General features: G+C 48.4%; 1 protein-coding gene across 1 annotated transcript in view; it reads right to left on the bottom strand.

Annotated features, from left to right (window-relative positions):
- Window positions 1-217: 217 nt before the first annotated feature.
- The window catches only part of Maml3 (mastermind like transcriptional coactivator 3), a 431,416-nt gene continuing 407,452 nt past the window's right edge, over window positions 218-24,181 (bottom strand). The window contains exons 3-5 of the mRNA XM_085682436.2: window positions 11,808-12,056; window positions 6,391-6,478; window positions 218-5,076 (exon numbers count right to left, since the gene is read on the bottom strand). Coding sequence (XP_085538562.2) covers window positions 4,079-5,076; window positions 6,391-6,478; window positions 11,808-12,056 — 1,335 coding nt within the window. The 3' untranslated portion in view covers window positions 218-4,078. The remainder of the gene's footprint in view (window positions 5,077-6,390; window positions 6,479-11,807; window positions 12,057-24,181) is intronic.

The following is a 24,181-nucleotide window of genomic DNA, read 5'->3' as shown; positions in this document are numbered from 1 at the left end:
TTCAAATGCCCTGGTCTCAGGAGACAAGCTTTCACCTTGGTCCTTGACATACAGAAATCTTATGAATCAGCTGCATCCTGGCCCCACCCCCGGTCCTGCCTTGACTCCCCTGGGCATCGTCTGGCCTGGCATCTACAATCCCCTTGTAGAATCCTCTTAGGCCCATGGTAGGCACCTGTGAAAATGGTTGAACAGGAACTGCATGCCACACATTCAGTTTTATCTTAATAAAATTATAGATTTATTTATTTTTCTTAAGAAGAAAGGTATCCCATTCGAGATCCGGCGCCCAACAGATTTCAGTATAAACTTTAAAGCGAGGAGCATCATCCTTCTCAGAGCATCATGGTTTTACCCTGTGGCCAGTTCCCGCTCTCATCCTCCTTCCAACCAAACCAGATCCACTTTTACCACCCCGTTATCTGGCAGAGTCTGAGCTCCACAGGGGCAGCCAGTGTCTGGCTACTTCCTCCACGGCACTGTGAGCCAGCCTGGAAGCACAGCCCACGGTGGGCAGGGCTAGCCTCTTCTTCCACAGTGAGGTTCATTCTTTCTCCTGGCTCATGTACATTAAAACTCACCTATATTTTGGAACCGTTTTTACCAGTGTTGATTCTCTGTGGTCTATTTTCTGCTTAACTCAGAATTTTGAAATAATGTCATTTTACTGTGTTTTAAGTTTAATGGGGTATCTTAAGGGCGGGTGTTCTCGAAGTGAAGGAATGGATTCCCATGTATGCAATATGTTAATGACGGGCTTGAAGGAAGAGGCGGGAAAGAAAGTGGGGCAACGAGTGGAAGATGGGAAAAAAATCAAGCAAGGGAGCAAGTGGAAGCCATGCCCCAGCCTCCAAGGCCCAGCCTCTGCCTGATCCTGCAGAGTTTGTTCATACAAGTTACTGGCCTTTTGTTATCCCGCAGCAGTGAGTTATTGGTTGGACTTAGAGGAGGATAAACTTGAAACATTTTCAGCTCAGGGGAGGTACGGGGAAAGCTGGGTCAGACCCTGCTTTGACAGAGGCATAGTGGGCTAGCCGAAACAGCAGACACAGAGAAGCGCAGGTGTCAAAATTGCCCGCCACAGAGAGTAAGACTACCGAATTGTTTCTTCCCAATACAGTCCAAATATTTTCCATCAAATTTTTACTATCCATTTTTCTCTTCATATTTTTATACATTTCTGTGCGTGCGTGCGTACGCGGGTGAGCACACGTGCGCATGCGCACTTGAGTCATGGGGGGACTCATATAGAGGGCAAAGGGCAACTTGTGGGCGTCATTTTTCCTCCCATCTTCCGGGTTCCACAGATCGAACCCAAGTCTCCAGGCTTGGTGGCAAGCGCCTTTCCCTGAGGCGTCCTCTCACTGGCCCTGCTATTTTCTGAATGCTCGGGCTGAGCTAATTTTGAATCGTTCTGGCCCTGGATCTATAAACAGACTTCTTCACATCAGACCTCCCTCCCTTCCGCCACACCCCTCAGGGTACTCTAGCAAATTCAGAAAGTCTCAGTGGCGTGGTTGAATTAAAAAGGCTTGAGAGTGATTGATTTCTACTGTTAAATAATTGTTTAAATAACGACACCACAATGCCGAAAAAGGAATCTTCAGTTACTCCACTAAAACCCGGGAATGATATATCTGCTGAACTGGTGCTGGGCCAGAGAAGGGATCCCAAAGCGAGCTATGCTATGGACTGACTCAGACAGTGACACCTGATTTCCGTGGGCTGTTTTTTCTTTAAAAGCAGTGTGTCAACATTGCTTCGCTTCTAAATTACAGAGTTCTGTACACTCCTTAAAGGAAACGAGCAATGCTTGATGGACAAAGTAAAAACAGAAAACTAGAAAAATCTGGATAAAATAGAGGAAGTTGCCAATAGGTCATACGGTATAAACCAGTAATTAGACGTCACCTGAAGTATAATACCACCTCTTCGATGATGTGTAAGGGGGGAAATAAAAATACTCTATTTTAAACAAACATTATATATATATTTATATGTATACTTTTTACATATAGTAGACCCAGTGATATCTGTAGCATTGTAAAAACTTATGTACAAATAACTTTTTTTTTAGACATTACATATACATCAGCACCGTAGTAAAAACAAAACAAAATGACCTCATTAAAATCTACCGCTCTATCAGTTGGTCCTCGGGCTGAGCACTTGCTGGAGACGTTCCAAGGACAATGGCGCCCACTCTCTCCACCTCCAGTTTCTCCTCATTGCTTATATATTTCTTTCCTGTAACCTGGCAGGAAAAGGTGATACATCTGTATTCTGATTTCTCACTTTACTATTTTTTTAAATTATTTTTTTGGTTTCCACGTGTTTCCACTCAGTTTCCCTAGTGGCAGTACCCCCACCCCCATTCTGGGAGTTCACAGTCACCCTGCTACCACCTCTTCGGAGGGGCGCACAGCCCCTCACTCTGGTGCCTCCGGCTTTACTTCCTGTCAGAGCCGGTCTGGAACTCTCGGGGTATGGAGACCAGATTCACAGTGCTCCTTCTACACCTTCTCGGGACGTTCTTGGCTACGGCCGATACAGTCTCCAAGGCTCTGGTCTTCTGGAGCGAGACGGACGTGAAGACAGAGAAGGAAGCCAGTTTGTAGGATGTGTGTGTGTGTGTGTGTGTGTGTGTGTGTGTGTGTGCGCGCACGCGCAAACACCATGGGAAAATATCACCTGACCTCCAAGATGGGCTTGTGGGAGGGGAGGTACAGAGCGAGAGACAAGGCTTGCGACCACAGAGGCTGTTAATTCCTTCTTAGTTTTCACGTCGGACAGGTATGTGCGCTACCAAGAACACCGCGGCACAGCCTTCAAGACGGGGACCGCATCTCCCTCTCTTTAGCGTTGGAACTGGTTAAGGTGGAGTTACGGGTTTTCAGCTTTTCCATCTCTAGCGTTTGATATTTGCCTTTCTGATGATGGGGTTGATTCTGGAGCGTCATTGTGGGCACCATCTGAAAGGATGCCAGGCCATTCTTCCCTGGGGATATCCAAAGTGTGGGTATAACGCATAAACCTGCAGCTTTTTATCAGTGTACCCCACTTGGCTCCTGTGGAGATCTCCATGTGCCAGACACTGTCTAAATTCTTCTTGTACTTACTTTGACTTTGCCTCAGGGCTTCCCTTCCTGTAGGGAGAAGTAAAGGCAGGCTGGCACAGAGGCCAGGAGGACTAGAGACGGTGGTGAGGGAGGAAGAGGCTGGGCTGGCAGACACTGAACCCAGCAGAGGCCTTTCCACACTATGGCCACAAACAGATGAAAACCAGCTAGATACGTCGAATCAGATGGGGCCTCCAGGAAGCTCAGCGCAACCTAGAGTGATGGCCAGCAATGGCCACTGGCAGAAGTTGACTTTCAGCAGCTACCAGATGGGCCCTTCTCGAGTATAGTTGTCAATCCTGGTGCGGGGGCTGGCAGCAATACCTTACCATTCCTGAGGGTCATCGCTGGGCAGGAGACAGATAACCCTGCAGGATCCTTGCTTGTCTCCCTTGGGCCAGCTCAGGCGAGTCCACTGTTCTTCGTGCCTGCCTCCAAATCCAGGAACACATCTGGAAGTAGACATCTCCTTCCATCCAGCATTCAGAAGGTTTCTGACCTATGCACACGGCCTGTGTGTCTCCCAGCATCCTCCGGCTGGGCTTCCTCTGGCTGAGGCTCCATCTCCGAGGTCTCGGGAACTGAGGCAGGCAGGTCTAAGGGGACCTTATCTTGGGCCACAGTCCCTCTCTGGGTCGGCACGACTCTTTCTGGACCAGTGGGTCCTGGGGTGCTTAGCAGAGGTACTCTTGCTGCCCCGACTTACTCCCCTGCTCCCCACATCTCTTCTCTGCAAGCAGGTATCCGCATGACCTCTCTACTTGGTTGCTCTGTGGAAGGCAGGTGGAATGAAGCCCCCATGGAGCTGGGGGTTGACACCTGTACCTTCTACTGTCAGCTGGCTGTCGTTTTCTCAGTTTACGTGGGTCAAAAAAACAAAAAAACAAGGATGGGGCACCATCCTGTTTCTTTCTCGCCTGCGAGGCTTCCTCCACTACAGCTCTCGGGGCCCCTCCCGACTAGGGGTTACTAAAGAGTTCATCAAGCTCCTGCATCCACTCATCCCCTGGGCCACTTTTGATGATGGAGTCCACCAGGTCTGTGCTGTCCGGGAGGCCAGGGAATGAAGCCCCAGCACCCTCACCGCTGTAATTGTAGGACATGTCCTGAGCGGGATTCCGCTCGTAGGCCTGGCCCTGGTTGCTCGCGGCAAAGCTGCCGCCCGCTATTGGCTGCTGGGCTGGGGGCTGGCTGAATGGCGCCATGCCAGGGACACCCTGGTTCAGCCCAGACATGACCATCGGCCTCACTTGACTGGTACCTTGCTGCCCTGCAAGTGGTGGCATCATCTGACGGCCCATAGCCGCTGGATTGAGGGTTCTCACTGCGCCGGTGTTAGCGTCCATGACTGACTGGCTCAGTCCCTGTGGGAAGTGTTGTTTTGCCAGTCTCGGCTGACCAGCTTGGAGTGGGTAGCTGGCGCCATTGTTGAATGGTCCCAACTCTCCACTAGTCCTCCCAGGCACTCCCTGCAAGCCCCTCTGTTGCCAGTTCTGCGCTCCTTGCTGGATGGTTCCCATGACACTCTGAAGCCTGGGTGGGCCTTGGGGCCTCGGCAAGGCCTGGCCCACGGGTCCTTTCAACTGCTGGTGCTGCTGGGTCAGAGCCGAGTTCACCAGCATGCTCTGACCAAAGCCACTCACCATGCCTACTCCCTGGCCAGAGGCAGGCTGCCTAGGTCCCTGGGCTTGGCTGTGCGGAACGCTCATGCCACTTTGGTTCGGATGCTGCAACATTTGGGTCATTCCTGTATTCATGTTGTACATTCCGGGTTGGTTGGTTGGAGGGGCACTATAAGGGGTCAGTCCTATTTCTGATGGGGCTGCTGTGGCCATTGTCCCTGGGTTCTGGGAGGGTCCCATTCCCATCATGCCTGTGTTCTGTGCCATCAACCTTGACGTTCGCATGTTCTGGAGGGCTGCCTGGTTTCTCACGGCTGCTATATCCTGGGGTGAACCTACATGGAGAGAAAGGACATCCATCACCCGCTATTCTCTGTATCAGGATCTTGCAAGGTGTTCTTGGGCTCTTCCTTGGGCACGACAGCCCTGTATAGGTAAGGATCTACTGCGATAATAAATCTTCATAAAAGGTCATTACTTACATGGTTATAACATGTGAGTTGTGAAAATTTTGCAAAGTATCGAAAAGTACAAAGTCAGAAATTAAAGTCACCCGAATCCCAGCATCCAGAGATGATCCCTGCCAACTCTTATTTATATTTAAATAGACACAGAAAATTGAGGTCATGCCCCCGTGTTCTGTTTGTTCACGTTCAGAGGCAAGTCATTTCCTATTTTGGGTTTTCATACCATCAAGTCAGTGGGATACCATCTCTTTGGGTGTCCGGAGAATGTACCATGGGCTAAATTGAGGGTGGTGGCAGATGTCTGTAAGCCTGTCAACCTGGAGGACAGGGAGGCGTAGGGATTGCGAACGCAAGCCTGGGCCACACAGCGAACTCCAGGCTGGCTGGAAGTATATAGTGGAATTGTGTATCAGAAAGGGGGAGGGGGATGAAGAAGGGAAGAGGAGGAAGAATAAATAATGTCTGTTCGCTGCATGTTCTCTTTATGCAGTGGAATTCAGTTCAGTAGAGAATCCACTCAATGAAGTCCCATTTGACTGTTTCTTCCCCTTTAGGACTTGAGTAGGATTGGGGGTAGAAGGTCATTACCGCTGCTTACAAGCCATTTGACCAAAGAGAAAGATTTTAGATCCACTTTGTAGTTCTCTATGAGCTTTCGTGTCTGACTCATCATTGACCTGTGTCTGTAGCCAGAAAAAGAAGCCATCCTGCCTCTTGTTACTTGGCAAAGAATCTCACGTCTTTCTGTAGCAAAGCTCACTGTTTTGGACTGGGAATCATTCCGCACCCCATCCCCCTTCTTGGCCCTCCCTCCCCCTCCCTTCTCCTCCTCTCTGTCACTAAGATGACTGTCTAGTCATGCAAACAAGACTCATATTGGGGCCGACAAGCACTAGCTTGCCAAGGTTGCTCAACAATTAAAATACTTGGAAGCCTTGACAAAGGAGAGTAGTCTGAGTCTTGCTACTGCGCTTCACCCTGAGCTGACTAGGGCTTCTCTGTGACCACCAAGGATCAGCAGGCATCACAGGGGTCCTCCAGGAATCCTTGATGGTTGCTTCTTTTAGTTTGCCAGTTACTCGGCTAGCTGGTAACTACCCGGATATAAAGAGTGCATGCAAAGCAACGCACCGGTCGCAGACCCGCAAGGAGTCAGGGCCAGGAGATGCCCAGTGGCCTCACCTTGGAACTGATTGACCTGCTGCACGGGGTATGGAGTCCGCTGCTGCTGCTGGAGGTGCTGGCGGGGCAGGTGTGACTGCTGCAAGTGCTAGAACGACAGAAGACAAGAGCAGCGGGAGGTGAGACGGGACAGCACACGGTTGCGGTGCCCGCCAGCTTAGATGAAGGCGGTATATTATCGTTTCTCCCCCCAAACTAAAGTGTGTGTGGGAAAACAACATGCATGTAGGCAAGGGCTGCAGAAAGTGAACGAGCGAGCAGATTTTTATGACCTGGAAAGACCAAGAAAACTAGTCCCACCCTAAACTCCAGAAACAGATGCCACCAGAAGCTCCAGGCATCCCCCTCCCACTAGCTGAACTTTGACCCACATGGACTACTCTCGTGGCATCTGTACTTCCCCGGACATAAGCCATACAATGAGGACTCGGAGCTTGACGGTTTCCATTTCTCAGATGATGGATTCCTTCACGCTGAGATGCACGGCTCATCTTCGCCACCGCCTAGGAGTCTACTGTACAGACCGACCGCAGCTTACTGTTTCTACTAGAGACAGCCATTTGGGGGGTCGCTGGTCTGGGGCTGCGGCAGCTACAGCGGCTGCGGCATAGCCTCTGCCGACGTGTCCTTAAATTTCTGGTGTTTACCTTGCTTTACCTTCACGCACCAAGTGAAGCAATTTTAATTTTGATTTTCCAGTATCAGCCTGACTGCTCTCCTTAGCACTATGGGGACCTGGCTCAAAGGGACAAGCAATGACTTTTTAATGATCTAAGTAGATGCTGTGGGTACAGGAAAATAGGCTCCACAAGACACACACACACACACACACACACACACACACACGAATCTTATTCCCATGAAGTCACATCCCCTGTACGGTACGTGTCTACAAGTAATATACTCTGAATTTGGCCAGGCAGGGTGGCACATGCCTTCAATCCCAGCACTTGAGAGGCACTTGTGAGTTCGAGCCCAGCCTGGTCTACAGAGTGAGTTCCAGGATGGCCGAGGCTACACTGAGAAACCCTGTCTCAAAAGGCTAAAAAACAAACAAGCAAAAAACCCCTCTGAGTTTGCTGCTCTGAAGCCGATAGTGGGATTCCGCTTGTTCTAGGAGGCGGAGGCCCACCTTTTACCACCTTTTAGTCTTTCTTCTTTGCTACAGGGGGAGTCTGCGCTAGAAGCGTAGTCACCAACACGCCGGGCAGACGGTTCTGATCATTTCCATGTGCAAAGGGGACAGACATGGGGCAAGGGGAAAGAGCAGGGACGGAGGCTTTGAGTTCTCGGTTGGCCATCAAGTACCCATGTGACCTTCGATGCCGCTTAACCTCTTTCCGGCAGCTGCTGAGTATTCACTAAGTACTTCTCATCTGTGAGGGCCAAAGAGAACATGCAACCAGATCCCTGCTCTTTAGAGTGTTCATTATAAAAATAGCACCCACCGGCTACTTCTTACCACATGCATTTTCTTCTATTTTCTCTCTCGTGTTTGTTCCTGGGTAGGTCTGTAATTTTCCATTTTTCTTTCTTTTCCTCTGAAAGGCCAGCCAGCATTCTGGCAGCCAAAGGGAAAAAAAAAAAAACAACAAACCAGAAACAGCTTCTGCCCTGTTGACCCCTGCCTGTGTGTCTACCGTAGGATTCTACACAAAAGAGATTAATCAATGCATAGACCATTATGAGCGCAGGCCAGAGACCACGCAACCCTTTCATGCAATAATGCAAGGACATTATTGAGAGCAAGTTGAGCTTTCAAAAGTTTCTGGGGAGATAGCTGAGTCAGCAAAACAACGAACTGCCTCAGAAGCCTAGGCCCTGAGTTTGAGTCCGAGAGCTCAGGTTTTTGTTTCTGTTTTTGTTTCTGAAGCAGCCGTGGTGGGTGCAAACCCAGGGCTGGGGAGGCAGAAGCAGGCGGTTCTCTGGTCAAACAGTCTAACCTACTTCGAAAGCTCCAGGCCTGGAGAGACTCTGTGTTAATAAAAAAATGTGGAGCGTGCCAGAAGAATGCTATCTGTGGTTGATCTATGGCCTCCACGTGTAAAACACACACACACACACACTCACTCACTCACACAAACACACACACACACTCACTCACTCACACAAACACACACACACTCACTCATACACACAATACACATGCACACATACTCACACACACAATACACACACACACACACACACAGAGAGAGAGAGAGAGAGAGAGAGAGAGAGAGAGAGAGAGAGAGAGAGAGTTTCTTGTCAGATTTCCTATACAGTCTACAAGGTTTTTGGCCTCATTTACAGGGAGGAATCCGTCTGCAGCAGATTAGGTGTGGCCTGGCATCAGGATTCTCTCTACTTGCTCTAAGTCCGTGGTCTCCAACCACAGGAGCTCCTCCCCAGCTTTAGTTTTCCCACCTGTAAACAATGGGACGTCATCACCACAACCGCTTGACTGGAACCTCAAATGGGAAGTTCTGCTCAACCCGTGTGAATGGAGGAGAGGGACACGCTGCGTGCTTGCCGAGAACAAGGCGTTAGCCTCAGTCCCCGCCTGCTTTGAACCTTCTCGCTTGGCTTGCCAGGTCAGCTGAGTTCCTGAAGACAGGCAGGATCTCAAACCCCTCTGTTACCCCTCACACGGACTTTCAGGAAACACGAGTGTTTCCAATATACTGTTTCCAGAACTGAAAGCGCTGGCGCATGCTTACTATGCATGAGACTGAGGAAAATCAGAGTCAGCGTGGTGCTGATGTGTCAATCAAATTGACTCTCAGGGCTGGGGTGCAGCTCAGCACAGAACACTTGCCTCACACGTGTGGGGCCCTGGGTTCCATTCCCTGCATTGCCAACTACAACAGCGAAGAAATCTTAAAGGAGAAAGCCAACACCATCCCACTGAGGAGCCCAAATCACCTGCACTCATAAGCAACACACACGGCACAGGCAGGCAAGACATTATATTGACATGGGCGGCACATGGGGCTGCAGTTTTTCTACAACAATCCCAGATGTTGTCAGGTGTCCTATGAGCCATTCCCATTACATTTGTGCGCACGGTTTCCTAAGGATTTTCTAAGCCATGATTTCAAGTCATCTTTAAGACAGGAAATTATGTAAACTTTACCTGCTAGACAAAGACAGACTGTTTTTTTAAGAAATTATGCATGTGCTTGCATGTGCACGTGTGTGTGCATGCGCACACACACAGACACACAAACGTATACATGTGTGGTGTGTGCCGAGGCATTGATGTGGACGGTACAGGACAACCTCTGATATTCATCCTCACCTTCTACCTTGTTTGAGATAGGGTCTCTTGCTTGCTTCAATATGCCAGCTAGCTGACCTGGTAGCTTCTGAGGGTCCCTGTGTTCCCCTGCCCACTGTAGGAATGTTGGGATTCTAGATGGGTGCTGTGTTATCATATTATATATTATAACAACACACCTGGTATTAAATGTACATCTGCATGTTTCTATAGCGAGCCTTTTACCCATCTCTTCAGCCTTACTTGATTTATTTATTAGTTCAAAAATCACAGTAACTGAGCAAGAATGGACGAGTCCTGACCATGAACCAAGCGATTTCAACTTGGTCCCTCCTAATTTGTGCCTCTAGCTGCTAAAGCAACTCAGTTTCCTGCTTCCTCTGTGTTTTTCAGGGAGTTCCACCTCGCCCTAGTTCTGAGAGTTTTCTGTCTCCTTGCCTGGAGGCAAGGGTCTGACACACCTCTTCCTGCAATCTTCTCCTTCCCTTTTCATTTCTTCCCCAGGACTCGGCCGAGTGGGCTGTGCTGTGGCTTGAGAGCACACCCCTGGGTGGGTACAGATGAGTTCTGCCTGGTCACCCAGCCTCCTTTTGGGCCTTGGCTGCAGCACACATATCAGAAATCATTTCTCAGGGCACCAGGCACACCTGAAAATGTCCTGGGTTTGGTGGAGGAGAGATTTACAAAGCCCAGAGTCCCTTAGCAGCTCCATTTATCACTGCTGGAGAGATATTAGCAGAGCTCCTTGTCACACACCTTCTACGGGGTGAGCGGGATAGAGGGTTGTTTGTACAATAGCTGCCAGGTGGCCGACTGACCTTGGTAAAAAGGGAGATAATTACATAGCTGCTCGGGAACAAAAGCAAAAAAAACGAGGAACATTAGCACTCTCCACTCAACAGGACACCTTTTTCTCTTGGGCGGCGTTTGTGACGGCTGTTCCTGGTGGGTAGGGACCTTGGATGCGCCCGCATCCTACTCAGCGCCTTGAAGAGGAAACTCCAAAATTCTAATTCTATTAGGAGTGAGAATGAGCAAGAGTCAGAGCGAGGCTGGGTCTCCCAGGACAGCCTCGCTCCTGTGATACAGAACCTGCCTGCCTTGTGAGAGGCACACAGGGACCATCAGGGGATCTCCTGTGGACAGTCCTAGGTGATTCCTTGGGATAACACTAAATCAGGCACCGGCATCTCTGTAAACAAAACAAATCAAAGCCTACAGGGGCCGTCTGCAGGGAAGGCTTTCTTCCAGGCTGGGGCCGATGAGGCGGCCCAGGGTAAGGGCACGTTTGTACTAGGCCTTCCTTTAACTCACAGATGGCCTGAGATACAGGGAAAGGTGTTGGGATTTTCTCCAATTGCATCCTCTCCTCAACTCTGTCCAAGTTCTCGGACAGTTCTCCGCTTTGTAATATTGCCAGGCTACTATTTACAACCAATTCAGTATAATTCTCCACTCTTTCCTTCTGAATTATTTGTTTTTTATTTTATTTTATTTTGGTGTGTGTGTGTGTGTGTGTGTGTGTGTGTGTGTGTGTGTGTGTGTGAGAGAGAGAGAGAGAGAGAGAGAGAGAGAGATCGATCAACCCTGAGTTTTATTCTTCAGGGGCCATCCACCTTGTTTTATGAGACAGGACCTGGCTAGCAAACCCCGGGGATCCTCCCCAGTGCTGGAATGAAGATGGAGCACCACCATGCCTGGCTTTTACACAGGTTCTGCAGGTAAACCAAGGCCCTTGCAAGCCCCTTACCAACTGAACCACTTTTCTAGCTCACAAATTATTTGTATGACTACTATTTAGCTTGCTGCTAGCAATATCAAGGCCTACAGTAGCTGTGAGTTAGCACCCACTACAGGTTGATTATAAAGACCCCTGTACCAGAAATCAGGAGGAAGGGGGTTGGTATGGATGGAAGAATTGCCGTCAGGAAACAGGCCTTCAAATTGATGGTTAAAGCCTGTCTTTAAAGAACAAGCTAATTAATGATGCCTAGCTAATTGAAAAGGCGTAACTTCCACAGGTTCTTCTAGGCTTCTGTGAAGGGCTGGTCTATGAGCATCTAAACAGGGACAACGGTGCCTTCCTCACAAAGAGCAGGTGCCAAGTAAGTGCTCTCTGAATTGATGGCTAACACCTTGTAGGGAGGGTGTCACCTACCTGCTCAGCCAGGATCTGCTGCTGCTGCTGCTGCTGCTGCCTCTGCTCCCGAAGGAATTGTTGCTTCTGATGTTCCATCAGCTGGGCTCGTTGATCCATTAGCATCTGCTTCATGATGGCTGCCTGTGGCTGGCCGCCTAGAAAGCCAAGTCCTCCAGGACTGGCTCCTGAGACCATGCTGCTCGACCCCGGCGGCACAGAGTTCTGCATGGGGCCCGCGGTCCTGGGAAGACCAGCTGCATGCTGCTCCTAGAAGGACCAGAAGAAAGCAATTTAGAAATTCTGCTGGGACGCTTCCTGTCATTTCATGGGAAACTTCTCTTGAGGGGAACGGGGTCCTTGCTTGGGGATTCTAGGGGTCCCGAGTGGTACCCATTATACCGCCAGAAAACCATCTTGTAATTCTGCATAAAAACCATCACGCTGGCCTCACCATAGCAGAACTGGAGAGGCGACAGAGGCAGGGAACAGTGACCGAGAATGGGTCTGTTTCTGATGGGACGTCATGGTGGCTGTGCACTGGGATTTCGACACTCGATTTCTCTAAAGAAGGGAAATACAGCCTCCGGCTGGGCTCACCGTAAGTCTCAAAGGCAACATCCATCCCTGTCTTTCCTGATAACCCTACGTCTTCCAGTCTACGCTGCTAAAACGAACATCTCAGTAAACGGGAGTGACCTACACAGAAGACACATCCTGCCGGAGCGCAATAACAAACAGACTTGATGCTGGATGTTAGTTTCTCGAACCAAAACACCAGCTTCCGTACGTGTATGAGTGAGCGCGTTCACATGTGCGCCTGTGTGTCCATTTTAAATTCTGTCAGACTTTTGACGGTAGGAACTGAAGTGTTTTATTTTGATCAAAGTATATAATCCTTTCTTTTGTTTGTTTGTTTGTTTGTTTTTTTCCTGAGACAAGGTTTCTTTGTAACCCTGTAACCTTAGCTGTTCTGTTCTGGAATTCACTCCGTAGACCAGATTGGCCTCAAACTCAAGAGATCCACCTGTCTCTGTCTCCTGAGTGCTGGATTAAAGGCATGCGCCACCACACCTGGCCAAAGCTATATAATCTTAAAAAAGGGATTTCTTGGGAAGAGAAAGGGGTTCAGTAGGAGGGGGAAAGACGTGAGAGGATAATGGTAAGGAAATATATATATATATATATATATATAATGTATATATATTTATTATATGTATATATATGTGAAGTGCAAGGAAAATATTTTTTAAAACAATGTAATCTCCCAATCTCTTTAAAAATAGAATTGCATCTCATGTGTCTGGGACAATTTCAGCACTGGGGCCTGGACGGGGACTCTTGATTCTATAATTACTTGTCAGAGAGCTGACAGCAACTTTTAGGGACCGGCCCCTAGGGAAGAGAGTTAGTGGGGCAAACGGCTAGCCCCACAGAGCCCGGGGCTATCTGGAAAATGCCCCCAGAAGGGACGTCTACATAGCTGGACAGTGGCCGCTACCAGTGGGAGAAAGCTAACGGGCACAGAAGGCTTGTAGACACAAAATTCGGTTTCTAGACACTTCTATCGACATCCTGGCAATGGCAAATGCTGTCTGAACGCTCTGTGGAAACAGTCTTTCCAGTTCACCGGTGTCAAGCAACTAATCTGAGCACAGAGACACTTCTCTGTAATGGCACACACTCACATCAGGGCAGAAGCTGCACTACCGAGAGACAGTCTCATGGGGCCTCATAAGAGGAATCAATGGGAATAGCCACCATTATTTTAAGGTATAATCCAAATTGGACTTTAATATGACCTCCGCTTTAGAGTCGCTACTGTTTTAATATAGATGTGGTTGATCGTGCTGGGAATTTTATCTCAAAATACAGACATATGCTTATGTTTGCATCTCTGAGGCCAGTATGGGGTTGCTTCCCACAATCCTGGCTTTGCTGGGCCTCCTGGTGCCGACCCAGGCAGGTGGTCCTTCCTGGCGGGGGTTCCTCCTACACTGCATCTCTAGACTCTCCGCCTCCCTGCATCCAAACATAAGGTACCAGTTCTATCGCCCCAGAAACAGGAGCGGAGGGAGCTATGGTTCATTTGCATAGTTCAGGCTACACCAGTAACAGGACAGTCCATAAGAGAACCGGGGTGCTGACTTTGAGTCTATGTCAGACATTCTTCCCATTCTGGCCTCCCCTGAACTACGAGTCCACAGTGTCAAGCACACATATTAGAACAGCTTGTAGACTAAACATGAAATATGTTGCTCATAAAAATACCGTGTTGTATTTTTTTGTGTGTAAGTGCAGCTAAATTATGTGTCTATTACACATGCTCCTATGTAACAACACCCACAGAGACTCGAAGAGGGCATTGGACCCCTTGGATCCAGAGTTACGGGCAGCTGTGAGCCTCCTGATGTGGGTGCTGGGAACAAAATTCTGGCCTGAGAAGATCCGCTTAATTCCTAACTACGGAGCCATTGCAATAATCCACGATACATGCTTTTATTTATGCGTGTGCTCTGTAAGAAGGTCGGGAACTATGAGATATTTTTAATGTCAATAAAAGGCCTTATGGTGAAAGATGGGTGTTCTGCATGGCTGTGGGGATCTAGGTCCACGAGCAAGTTCCCTTACCTTCCAGTTCTGGCTACCTGTCTCTAAGCCCTTCTTCCTTCAGGATCAAGTTGTTTTTTGACACCTTGAGAGACAAATGACTGACCAAACACTTTCGCAAACGAGTTAGCACTTGAATGGAGCTGGCCAACTGGCAGAAGGGCAGATAATAGTTTTTCTTTCATGCATTTCAGTCTATTTAATATTTCCTGGTTTTGATGAAGAGATCTGAAGGGGAAATGCTACCAAAGGAAAGACAACACTTTCTTCAGCTTGTTTGTGAAAGGGCCGCCCTTGGGGCCTTGTTTCTCTTCCAGCACTTTGAGATTTTATTGCCCCTGCGACCCCCCTGCACAGCCGAGGAATGTACTCAGGAGTGGAGGACCTGCTTTCCCAGCCTTCTCTCCCCTGGGGAAACACATGAGGCAAATAAGGTGATGATGTTCCGCCTGCCAGCCACATTTTGTCCCTGTGGACACAGGGAAGGTATCACTTCCGGGGTTACTTTTATTCCCCAAATAGTCCTGTCCCCAAAGTTCTTAGGGTTCTTGATACAGACTACAAGACCCAATGGCTAGAATGTAGCCTTCCAAAGGCAACCTCTTTAGGACCTTCCCAGAAAGCAGCACCCAGGTGTGTGTCCCAAAGTGTGAAAGCGCACCGTGACTGGCTTTCCAAACCAAGCTGCTGTGGGCGGTTGCTTGGCTGTTTATGTCACACGGCTTCTTTTAACCCGACTCTAAGTGGCTTAATGAGAAAGAGCCTGTCCAATTCGAGGATTCCAAGTCCCTGCTCTTGTTTCTAAGGAGGGGGACACACTGAGTTGTGCAATTAGAGAAAACCAGAGTGAGCTTTCGTCACGCGACATGCAATGCCTGGGAGCCAAATGATGCAGTATTTTTAGTTTTAATTACTGGTTTGTTCTCCACTCCCAGCCCAGCGACCTCCCTTGCTTTCCACCCCAGAATCTTAATACACTCGCTTCCCATCGCATCCAATTTGCTACGCTGATCTCCGTGCTTCTTCAACCACGCTCGCTCTTCAGTAAAATAAGGGGGAGGAAGAAAAGAGATCAAAACCAAAGAACGTGTCTTACACACGCACCTTCCGCTCCAGGGACTTTCTAACGGCTAGAGTGAGGTTGGAGGGTGTAAAAAACACTCTAACCTCCCCCAAAGAGGCAGTTTCCGACTTCAAAAATCAGAGGCGATAAAAATATCTTCCGAGAACAGCCAGCTGTTTATTTATAAACCCACTTGTGGGGAAACTTGCTTTCTCTGAAGGGATTATTATTATTATTATTTTAAGAACACGCAGCGCTTGGGTGGTAGTGGCCAGAGATGTGGCGGGTAGGGAAGATCCTGGGAGGGTTCCTGGGAGGGACAGGATGCAGCATCCTGGGTACCTGGATCCAGGACGCCCCTGGGCTTCAGTCTTTTCTACCCTGCCCCGGGGGGACCCTCTTGAGCAGCTGCTGTTCCGCCGGTAGCCCAGCAGATGGTGGTGTGAGCCCGGGACCGCACTCTGGGTCTCGCGCTGAGCCCGCGCCCCCCGCCCACCGCAGATGGCTTAATCAGGCCTCGGTCCCCCGCCCCGTCAGGGCCGGCGCTGCGGACGTGGAGCCAGGCAGTCAAGTGTTACTGCGTACAGCAGGTAGCCTGGCAACTGCGAGCATAATACGGAGCAGATGGTGTTCGCACGGCGTGATGGACATCACACACGACAGCCTGAGACAATCCAGGAATTCCCTGGTGGCTTAAGGCCCTCTTTGCACAAAATGAGTTCTCTCTCCATGGTCGTGCATCTTGGGGCGGGGGGCGGAGGTTTCTCCCATCCCCACTCTCCGACTGACATCGAACTGGTTTCTTATTACCGACTTTTCTCCAGCCAGAGGGAAGAGGGACTTGGGGAGGGGGACAGGAGGACGTAGAAAGAAAACGGAGGATTGGGAGCTGGAGGAGACGCTGGGAGATTGTGGCGGCCAGACCCAGGGGCACCTCGCGAATGTCGGAGACAGGGTTCCTTTAGCCAGAGCGGCACAAAGCCTGGGCAGGGAGGAAGGGATCTCAGCTCACTCTGTGAAACCGCGTGGCCTACCAGTCGCCCAAATGAAATTTAGGGTTTTCGTTAAAAAGTCCCCCGGGGCGTAATTTAGCCTCTTCAACGCCTGCCTATCTTCTTACAGGTCCTCAGGGGGCTCCGGCTAAGCATGCTGGAGTGGGGCGGGAGCTCCAGGCTGGCCTGAGAGAGCCTCACTGCTTGGTGGTTCCTAACAAAGACCAGGAGCTCTTGGGCAGGGTGGGTACTCTGCCCCCCACCCACCCCGAGAAACTCAGCCTTGAGCTCTGGGGCGGGCACATTGCCCGGTGCCACCACTCCGTGAGTGCCTGTAGCCTGGAGGACACCGCATGAAAGAACATGTGAACAGAGGTAGGGCTGCTGTGGGTAGGAAAGAGTTGGAAGAAATCAATAAGCAAACAGAAAGGATGCCTAGAAAAACAAATATCAAATCTCTCTCTCTCTCTCTCTCTCTCTCTCTCTCTCTCTCTCTCTCTCTCTCTCACACACACACACACACACACACACACACACACTGAACTAGGACAAGTAATAAAAGAAAAATATTCAACCAATCTTGAAGCCAAATGAATTTTTGACTAAATTCTATATATCAAAAGATTTCATATTCAGTAAATAAGTAAATAGAGACTGTCTACAAAGTCACATTTTAAGTTTCAGAAGTCTAGGGTCTAAGGAAGGTGAGAGCTAAGGTCACACCAGCAAGGGTTTCGCACATTCATGTCAGTGAGCAGCAGGCAGGATGAATCCATCACCCAAAGGACCCCGGTTGTGGCTCCCAGAGGCACAGGCAGGCCATCTTGTCTCTATCCAGAGTCCCTTGAAATTAAAATCACGTTTAAAAGTGGTCATTGGCAACGAAAACTTTGTAGATGGAAAGAGTTAAACCGGTGTGCAAGCCTCCTCCACATTCTGTAGGAGCGATTTGTGTACAGCAATGGGCAAGAGCACAGTTTCCCAAAGTGCAGTCCAGGCTCATCAACATTAGCATTCCCCGGCACTGAGGCAGGAATGCAGATTCCCTGGCTCCACCAGGCCCACTGATCAGACCAAGTTCTCCAGGTGATAGGCTACCCTGTAGTATCGAGCATGACTGGAGTGAGTCATCCTGGCTGACTGCCGCCTGGTCCTGATTTGATTGCAAACTTGCATTTTTCAAAATCAAGCCCAAGCACGGGGTGGCTCTGGTTTTAGTGCAAAATCTTCTGCATTTAGAACAAAACTCCCCTTCCCTGCTCAGGGTTGGTCAGGTTACTGATGTCTGTCACGAAGACCTAAGAGTTTTCTCAAGGAAACCAGGGATGGCAACTCTTCCTAGAAGGATGGCGTTCCAGTTTGGCTGCACTCTGAAGGTGAAGGGTAGCCAAGACTAAGGGACGGGTGGTTCCTTGCTGGGGGACAGCACCAAGAAAGCCCTGAACCCCCCTAGGGTGGTATGACAGAAAGCGACTGTTTGACGAGTGTCCCTCCTTCAAATAAGGAGGAGACCAGAGGGCCACAATACACGAAGATAATACAGAACACATATGAGGCACCCGGCATCGGCTCACTTCTCTGCTAGGTGTGCTGACCTAGGTAATCAAACTCATTCCGTTGATTAGAAAGCACGCGTCCCTGAGAGGTTAAGGAACTTGTCTGATTATCCCGCAGCTGGTGGCGGTGTCTCTGGGATTTGAACTTTTCTACCACCAAAACATACATCTGGTCTTAATTGAGTAGGCCACCCAGGAGGACTCCGGAGGAAAGAGCACAGGAAGGGAAAAGGATGGACCCAGAATAAAACGGGAGAAACTGTTAGAATCAAAGACTTAAAGAATGAAAGTAAATGAGAACAAAATAGACGGTTTTTTTTCTTATTGTTGTCTGAGACCCCAAATCGGAATGGGATGTCTTTGCGTTATCAACTTTGACATTTAAAAAAAAGGACAGAAGATTAGGCCATTCAACCGTAAGTGAGAAGATGAAACAAAATAAATTAAAATTCGAGTTCCCTCTGAAGTCCATCAAGTATCAGGGCAGAAACATGGCCTTGGGATGGTGGCAATCTCGTACAAATCTCCTTTTTAAGCAACAATTTTTTTTCACTGTGGGTTTAGAAAGCAGCTTGTAACAAACACCCATGAAAGCCCCAAGAGCCACCCCCAAACACCTCTCTTTCCTAAGATCATACAAAAAGGTTGCACTGAAAGGTTTGTTTTGATCTGGATGTGCTGGCAGTGGAACTTAGGAGGCCGAGGCAGGTTGAAGGCTAGCCTGGACTACACAGCAAGCCCCCTATTGTCTGGGGGATGGGTGCTGTACCCCCCAAACAACTGAGTTTTAAGACTGTGAGAATCAATTTAGGAAGTGTTTCACTCAAGCAGTAGTAGCTGAGAAGCTGTTTTCCTTGGGGGGGGGGGACCCACAGACCTGACTAGTAATTCAGGTCCTCCATGGGTCCATGATTGAACACTCTGACAACAGAAAAAACATCTCTGGTTATTGCTAGAACACACACTCTCTCAGAGAGAAAGAGAGAGAGACATACAGAGAGAGATACAGACAGACAGACAGACACAAACACACACACACACACACACACAGAAAGAGAGGGGACAATGGTTGATGCAGGCTGACTCCTCTATTATTCTCCACATCATATATATATATGGTTTTTCCAGACAGGGTTTCTCTGTAGCTTTGAAGCCTGTCCTGGAACTAGCTCTTGTAGACCAGGCTGGTCTCGAACTCACAAAGATCCGCCTGCCTCTGCCTCCCGAGTCCTGGGATTAAGGGTGTGCGCCACCACCGCCCGGCTCTACATTATATCTTGATCAGGGTTTCTCACTGAACCTGGAATCCATGGATTGGGCTAGACTGGATGACCAGCAAGGCCCTCCTGTCTCTGTCTCCATACTGAGATTACAAGCTTTTTTAGAACCTGGGTACTGGGGGTGGAGCTCAGGTTCTCAGGCTTGCTTGGCAAGCACTTTATCCACTGAACTATTTCGGCAGCTCCTGCTATGTCCTGAGCATGCTGTCCATCCTCCAGGAGAGGGTATGTGCTACACTTCCAGCTTAGAGCTACAGAAAAAGACACCAGGACTTTAAACTTGATTTTCTTTCTAGATTTCAATGAGCAGAATGATGTCTACTAACACACCAAAGAGCAAAAGGTGGTAGCCACAAATTTTTCATTTACATATTGAAAATACCTGAAATAAACTGAATCCATGCGCCACACCTGACTTTTCTCTTGTCATTATTCCCTAAGCAATACATCATTAATAACTATTTACATAGCATTTATACTTTTAAGGCAATACAAGTGATCTAGGAATGATTCAAAGTAGATGGGAGGTTTGTGCAAATTATATGTGTGAGGTCTGTGTAAATCATATGTGTATCTCATGATATTTTAGATAAAGGATTTGAGCATCCATAGATTTTTCTGTGTTGAAGTATGTGTATCCTAGACCCCCAACCCCCTGCAGATTCTGAGGGATGACTGTACTTAAAACATACATGTTGGGCTGGAGAGATGGCTTAGTAGCTAAGAGCAAGTTCTGTTCTTTCAGAGGACTGACATTTAATTCCCACAGCCATACCATGTAGTTCACAAACACCAGTAACTCCAGCTACATGATCCAGCGCCCCCTTCTGGCCACCACAGGCACCTGCACTCATATGCACATAGACACACATACATGTGATCTAAAATAAAATCTTTAAAACAGGCATGCTGTGCTGATTCTCCTGCCCTCACCTACCCGATCACAGACGTTTTAAAAGCAAAGTAGGAAAGTAGAAAAAAGAGCAATACTTGTTTACTGCATTCCAACATAACTGATGTTAATCTTACAATTGCATTTACATCCCTCCTCCTTTCCTTAGCATGTAAAAACATATTTTCATGCTCCTGATCATGGCATATGTATGGCAGTACACCCTACCAAGTCAAACTCTGTAAAATGAGAAAACGGAAAGTTCTAAATGTCCAAATGCTTACAAGTTACAATTTATTGGCAGGATAGTATCTTATTGACTCATTCCCACTGGGGTGTTTGTTTCTTGACAATAGAAGCATGTTATTTTTTTTTTCCTTCAGCATCCAGCACAGTTAGAGGCACAGTTGCAACAAGCTAATGTTTGCTGAATTCAGCTAACTGGGCATGGTGGATTCTAGCCTAACCCAATACAGGGGAGAAATATTCTGATAGACAGATGGCATCGTTGAGCATCCAATGAGTACTATGGAGAGGGTTACAGTTGGCAGTACTCTGTGAAGATGTGAGCCTGCACCACCAAGGGAAAGGTCAGGTTTTCAAGGACTTTCTTGGGCATAAAGAACAACAAATACCAGTCTTTCTTATCAGGGCTTTGACCAAAGTTATAATCCCTCCCTGTAGTGGAAACACAAGTTTGAGAGCGACGTTTTTTTCTGCCGCCTTTGATGTAAATTATAGAGTCCTTTTGATCCTTTTGTTGCATTTAATTCCAGCACCAAAGCAACTCTAAATTGGTTAAAAGTTCATTAGTGTGCAACAATAGCAGCTTGATTAGATAAATTATGGCACATCCATACCACGAATGTGAGGCAGTCAATAAGAATCATGCCTCTTGGACTGTCTAATCACATAGAGGAAGCTTACGATATGCAGCTGACAGAGAAGAAATTAAAAAAAAATCTCGAGACACTAGCCACCAATGATATTGTCAGGGGTTATAAGCAACTTCCATACTTTTTGTTTTTTGAGACAGGTCTCCTTGTGTAGCTCAGGCTGGCCTGGGTCTCGATACGTAGACCAGACTTGCTCTGAGCTCACAGAGATCCTCATGCCTCTGCCTCCTGAGTGCTGGGATTAAAGACATGCTTTACCATTCCTAGCTTCAATTTTTACACTTTAATTTTTTATATTATAAATGTATGACACTTTTAATTTTTAAGTTACTTTACTTATATTATTTATTTGCTTGTTTCTTTCTTCATTATATGTATTTGTTGAGATGTCTGTGAGCCAAGGCATAAAAATAGAGCCCTGAAAATACCTTTCAGGAGTGAGTGCTCTCCTTCCACACACAGGTGCTGGGAACTAAAGTCAGGTGGTTAGTTTGGCAGAAGCACTTTGACCCGCTGCAGACGAATGTACTTGATTTCTGAATGAATGTCAAACAAACATTTCAACAGATGTCTCCTTAGTGTGAATGCATTTGATTTTTAAATGAATGCTGTTTTTGTTTGGGAGGGACAATGTCGCATGTAGCCTGGACTGGCCTCCAATCTGCTGCGTGGCCAAGGATAACCTTGATCCTCCTGCCTCCACCTCCCAGGTGCTGGGATCACAGATTTGATTCACCGTGCCCACTTAAGCATTCCTAGTGTGACAAGCTCATTAAGAGTGAGTCTAAACTGACATGGGACAGAACATAGTTCATGAGGGACCCAGGTCATGTCTGGCACATAGCTACTTCCCCGAGTCTACTTTCTGCTCTGAATAATGCAACAGAAACCTTCTAGGGCCTAGACAGAAGGGGCAACTGGGTTGAGTTATAGGATCCTCATCCAGCCCAGCTTTTGGTGCTTCATTGGAAGGCCCTCAAATGCCAGGGAAGGCTCAGAAGGACACTGGGCAGCTTCTAAGGCCCAGTTCACCATTAGTGGAACTACTCCACTCTCTGGGGCTTTTCTTCAAGCTAAGCTGAAAACCATAGAGATGGCTAGTGCCATAGAGTGAGTTGGGCATGGTGGTGCATGCTGCACGCTTGAGATCCCCATGCTGGGGAGGCTGTGGATGTAAGAGCTCCAGGCTGTATCAGTTTCCTGCTGCTGCTGTGACAAAATGACCAGTGGACGGAAGGAGGGAAGGAAGGAGGGAAGATATCTCAGTTACTGCTCAATTTCTATGAGAAGAGATTATGACCAAGGCAACTTATAAGAGAAACTTTAATGGGGGGATTGCTTACAGTTTTAGAGGGTTAGTCCATGATCATCATGGCAGGAAGCAGACAGGCATGTGCTGGAGCAGTAGCTAAGAGTTTTACATCTTGATCCATGGGCAGCAGGCAGAGAGAGAGAGAGAGAGAGAGAGAGACAGAGAGAGACAGAGAGAGACAGAGACAGAGACAGACAGACAGAGAGAGACAGAGACAGAGAAAGAGAGAGAGACACACACACACACACACAGAGAGAGAGAGAGAGAGAGAGAGAGAGAGAGACAGCTGGGCCTGGCTGGAGTTTTGAAACCTCAAAGCCCACTCCTAGTGACAGACTTCCTCCAACATGGCCATACCTTCTAATCCTTCCCAAACAGTTCCACTCCTTGGCAATGAGGCATTCGAATACATACAACTATGGGAGCAATTATCATTCAAACACCAAAAAAGGTATTATTTCATTAACAGTCAGAGGGGATAGTCCATCATGGTGCGGAAAGTCACTGCAGCAGGAACCTGAGGTAGCGGCTTATACCATGTCCATAGTTGGAAGGTAGACATATAAAGCACTGATAGTCGTCTTGTTTTCTCTTTTTTTTGAATTCTGGGATTCCAGCCCAAATTCAGGGTGGGGTTTCCAACCTCAATGAACCCAACCTAAGAACTCTCTCTCCAGATGAGCTGAGAAATTTGTCACCTTAGTAATGCGAAAGCCAGTCAAATTGATAATCAGTATTTGCTACCACAGAGGCCAACCTGGCTAGTTCAAGGTCAGGAGGTTTACATAGAGACACGCTGTCTCAACAAAATGAAACAAAACGAAAAACCTCGAAAGGTTCAGGAAAAGAACCACTTGGACAAGTCTTCTCTAGGTGGCAAGAGGACCTGCACAGCCAGGGCTCAGGACAACGCCGCAAAGGAGGCCAGCCCAGCTTTTGTCCCCAACCAAGAGGCTGCCGCCCGCAGTCAGGATACACAAACTGTAAATGACAACTCTTGTTAGGGTCTCCACCCATCCAATTTCTGCGTTCTTTCTTTGACTTACAAACAGGGAGGGGAATGGTCTCAGCTGTTGTCCGCAGCTAGGACTTTTTTTTTCTTCAGCTCCCCCTCTCTCTCCTGATCCAGACCTTCCTCTCCCAGCCTCCAGCCTTCTGATGAAGTTCTCAAAGCCAAGGTTGCATAACTGATACACAGGCCTATCTTGTGTTATACTGGGAGACCGGCCAATGTTTCCATTTATAGACAAGAGCACTGCTGCACTGCCAAATGGAGCGTTGTGTTGCTGCGGCTACAAGATGGAGAAAGGAAAGAGGTGGAGCCCAGGGCTTAGAGAGACGCCTAGACCCTTCAAGAGCTGCCTCTGTCAGTCTGGGGACAGCGGCTGAAGAGACTTAGCTCTAAGCATCTGAGAGCAACTTCTTCCAAATAGCTACCCACTCGACTCCCTCCTCCCTCAACATTGCCACAGGACGGTCAGGGCGGCCCGCTCTGCTGGCCTGGCAACAGAGAGACCCATCTGGAGGCAGCCTACCCCAGCACACGAGGCTGAGAAGAGGGCTGCTGTGGACCGCTACCCTTTGGGTAAGCCACGGTGGTTGTCCTCTTGAACTCAGTAGCTGTGGTTAGCAGACGGTAACACGCCTCGGATCGGACCAGTTAACATTCCATTACGCAGGGGGTGGGACTTACAAGGCCCCACCCCCTCTTGAGAGACACATATTCAGTTGCTGGGAAAGTGAGAGACGTTTTCTTCGGTGGAATTGCTGCCCATAAGTTGCCCACACTCCTTA

This window comes from Myodes glareolus, chromosome 20 (assembly GCF_982192425.1).
Source record: "Myodes glareolus chromosome 20, mMyoGla1.1, whole genome shotgun sequence".
Taxonomy (NCBI): Eukaryota; Metazoa; Chordata; class Mammalia; order Rodentia; family Cricetidae; genus Myodes; species Myodes glareolus.
Note: the sequence above shows the minus strand (reverse complement) of the source record. Positions and strands in the feature narration are given on the sequence as shown.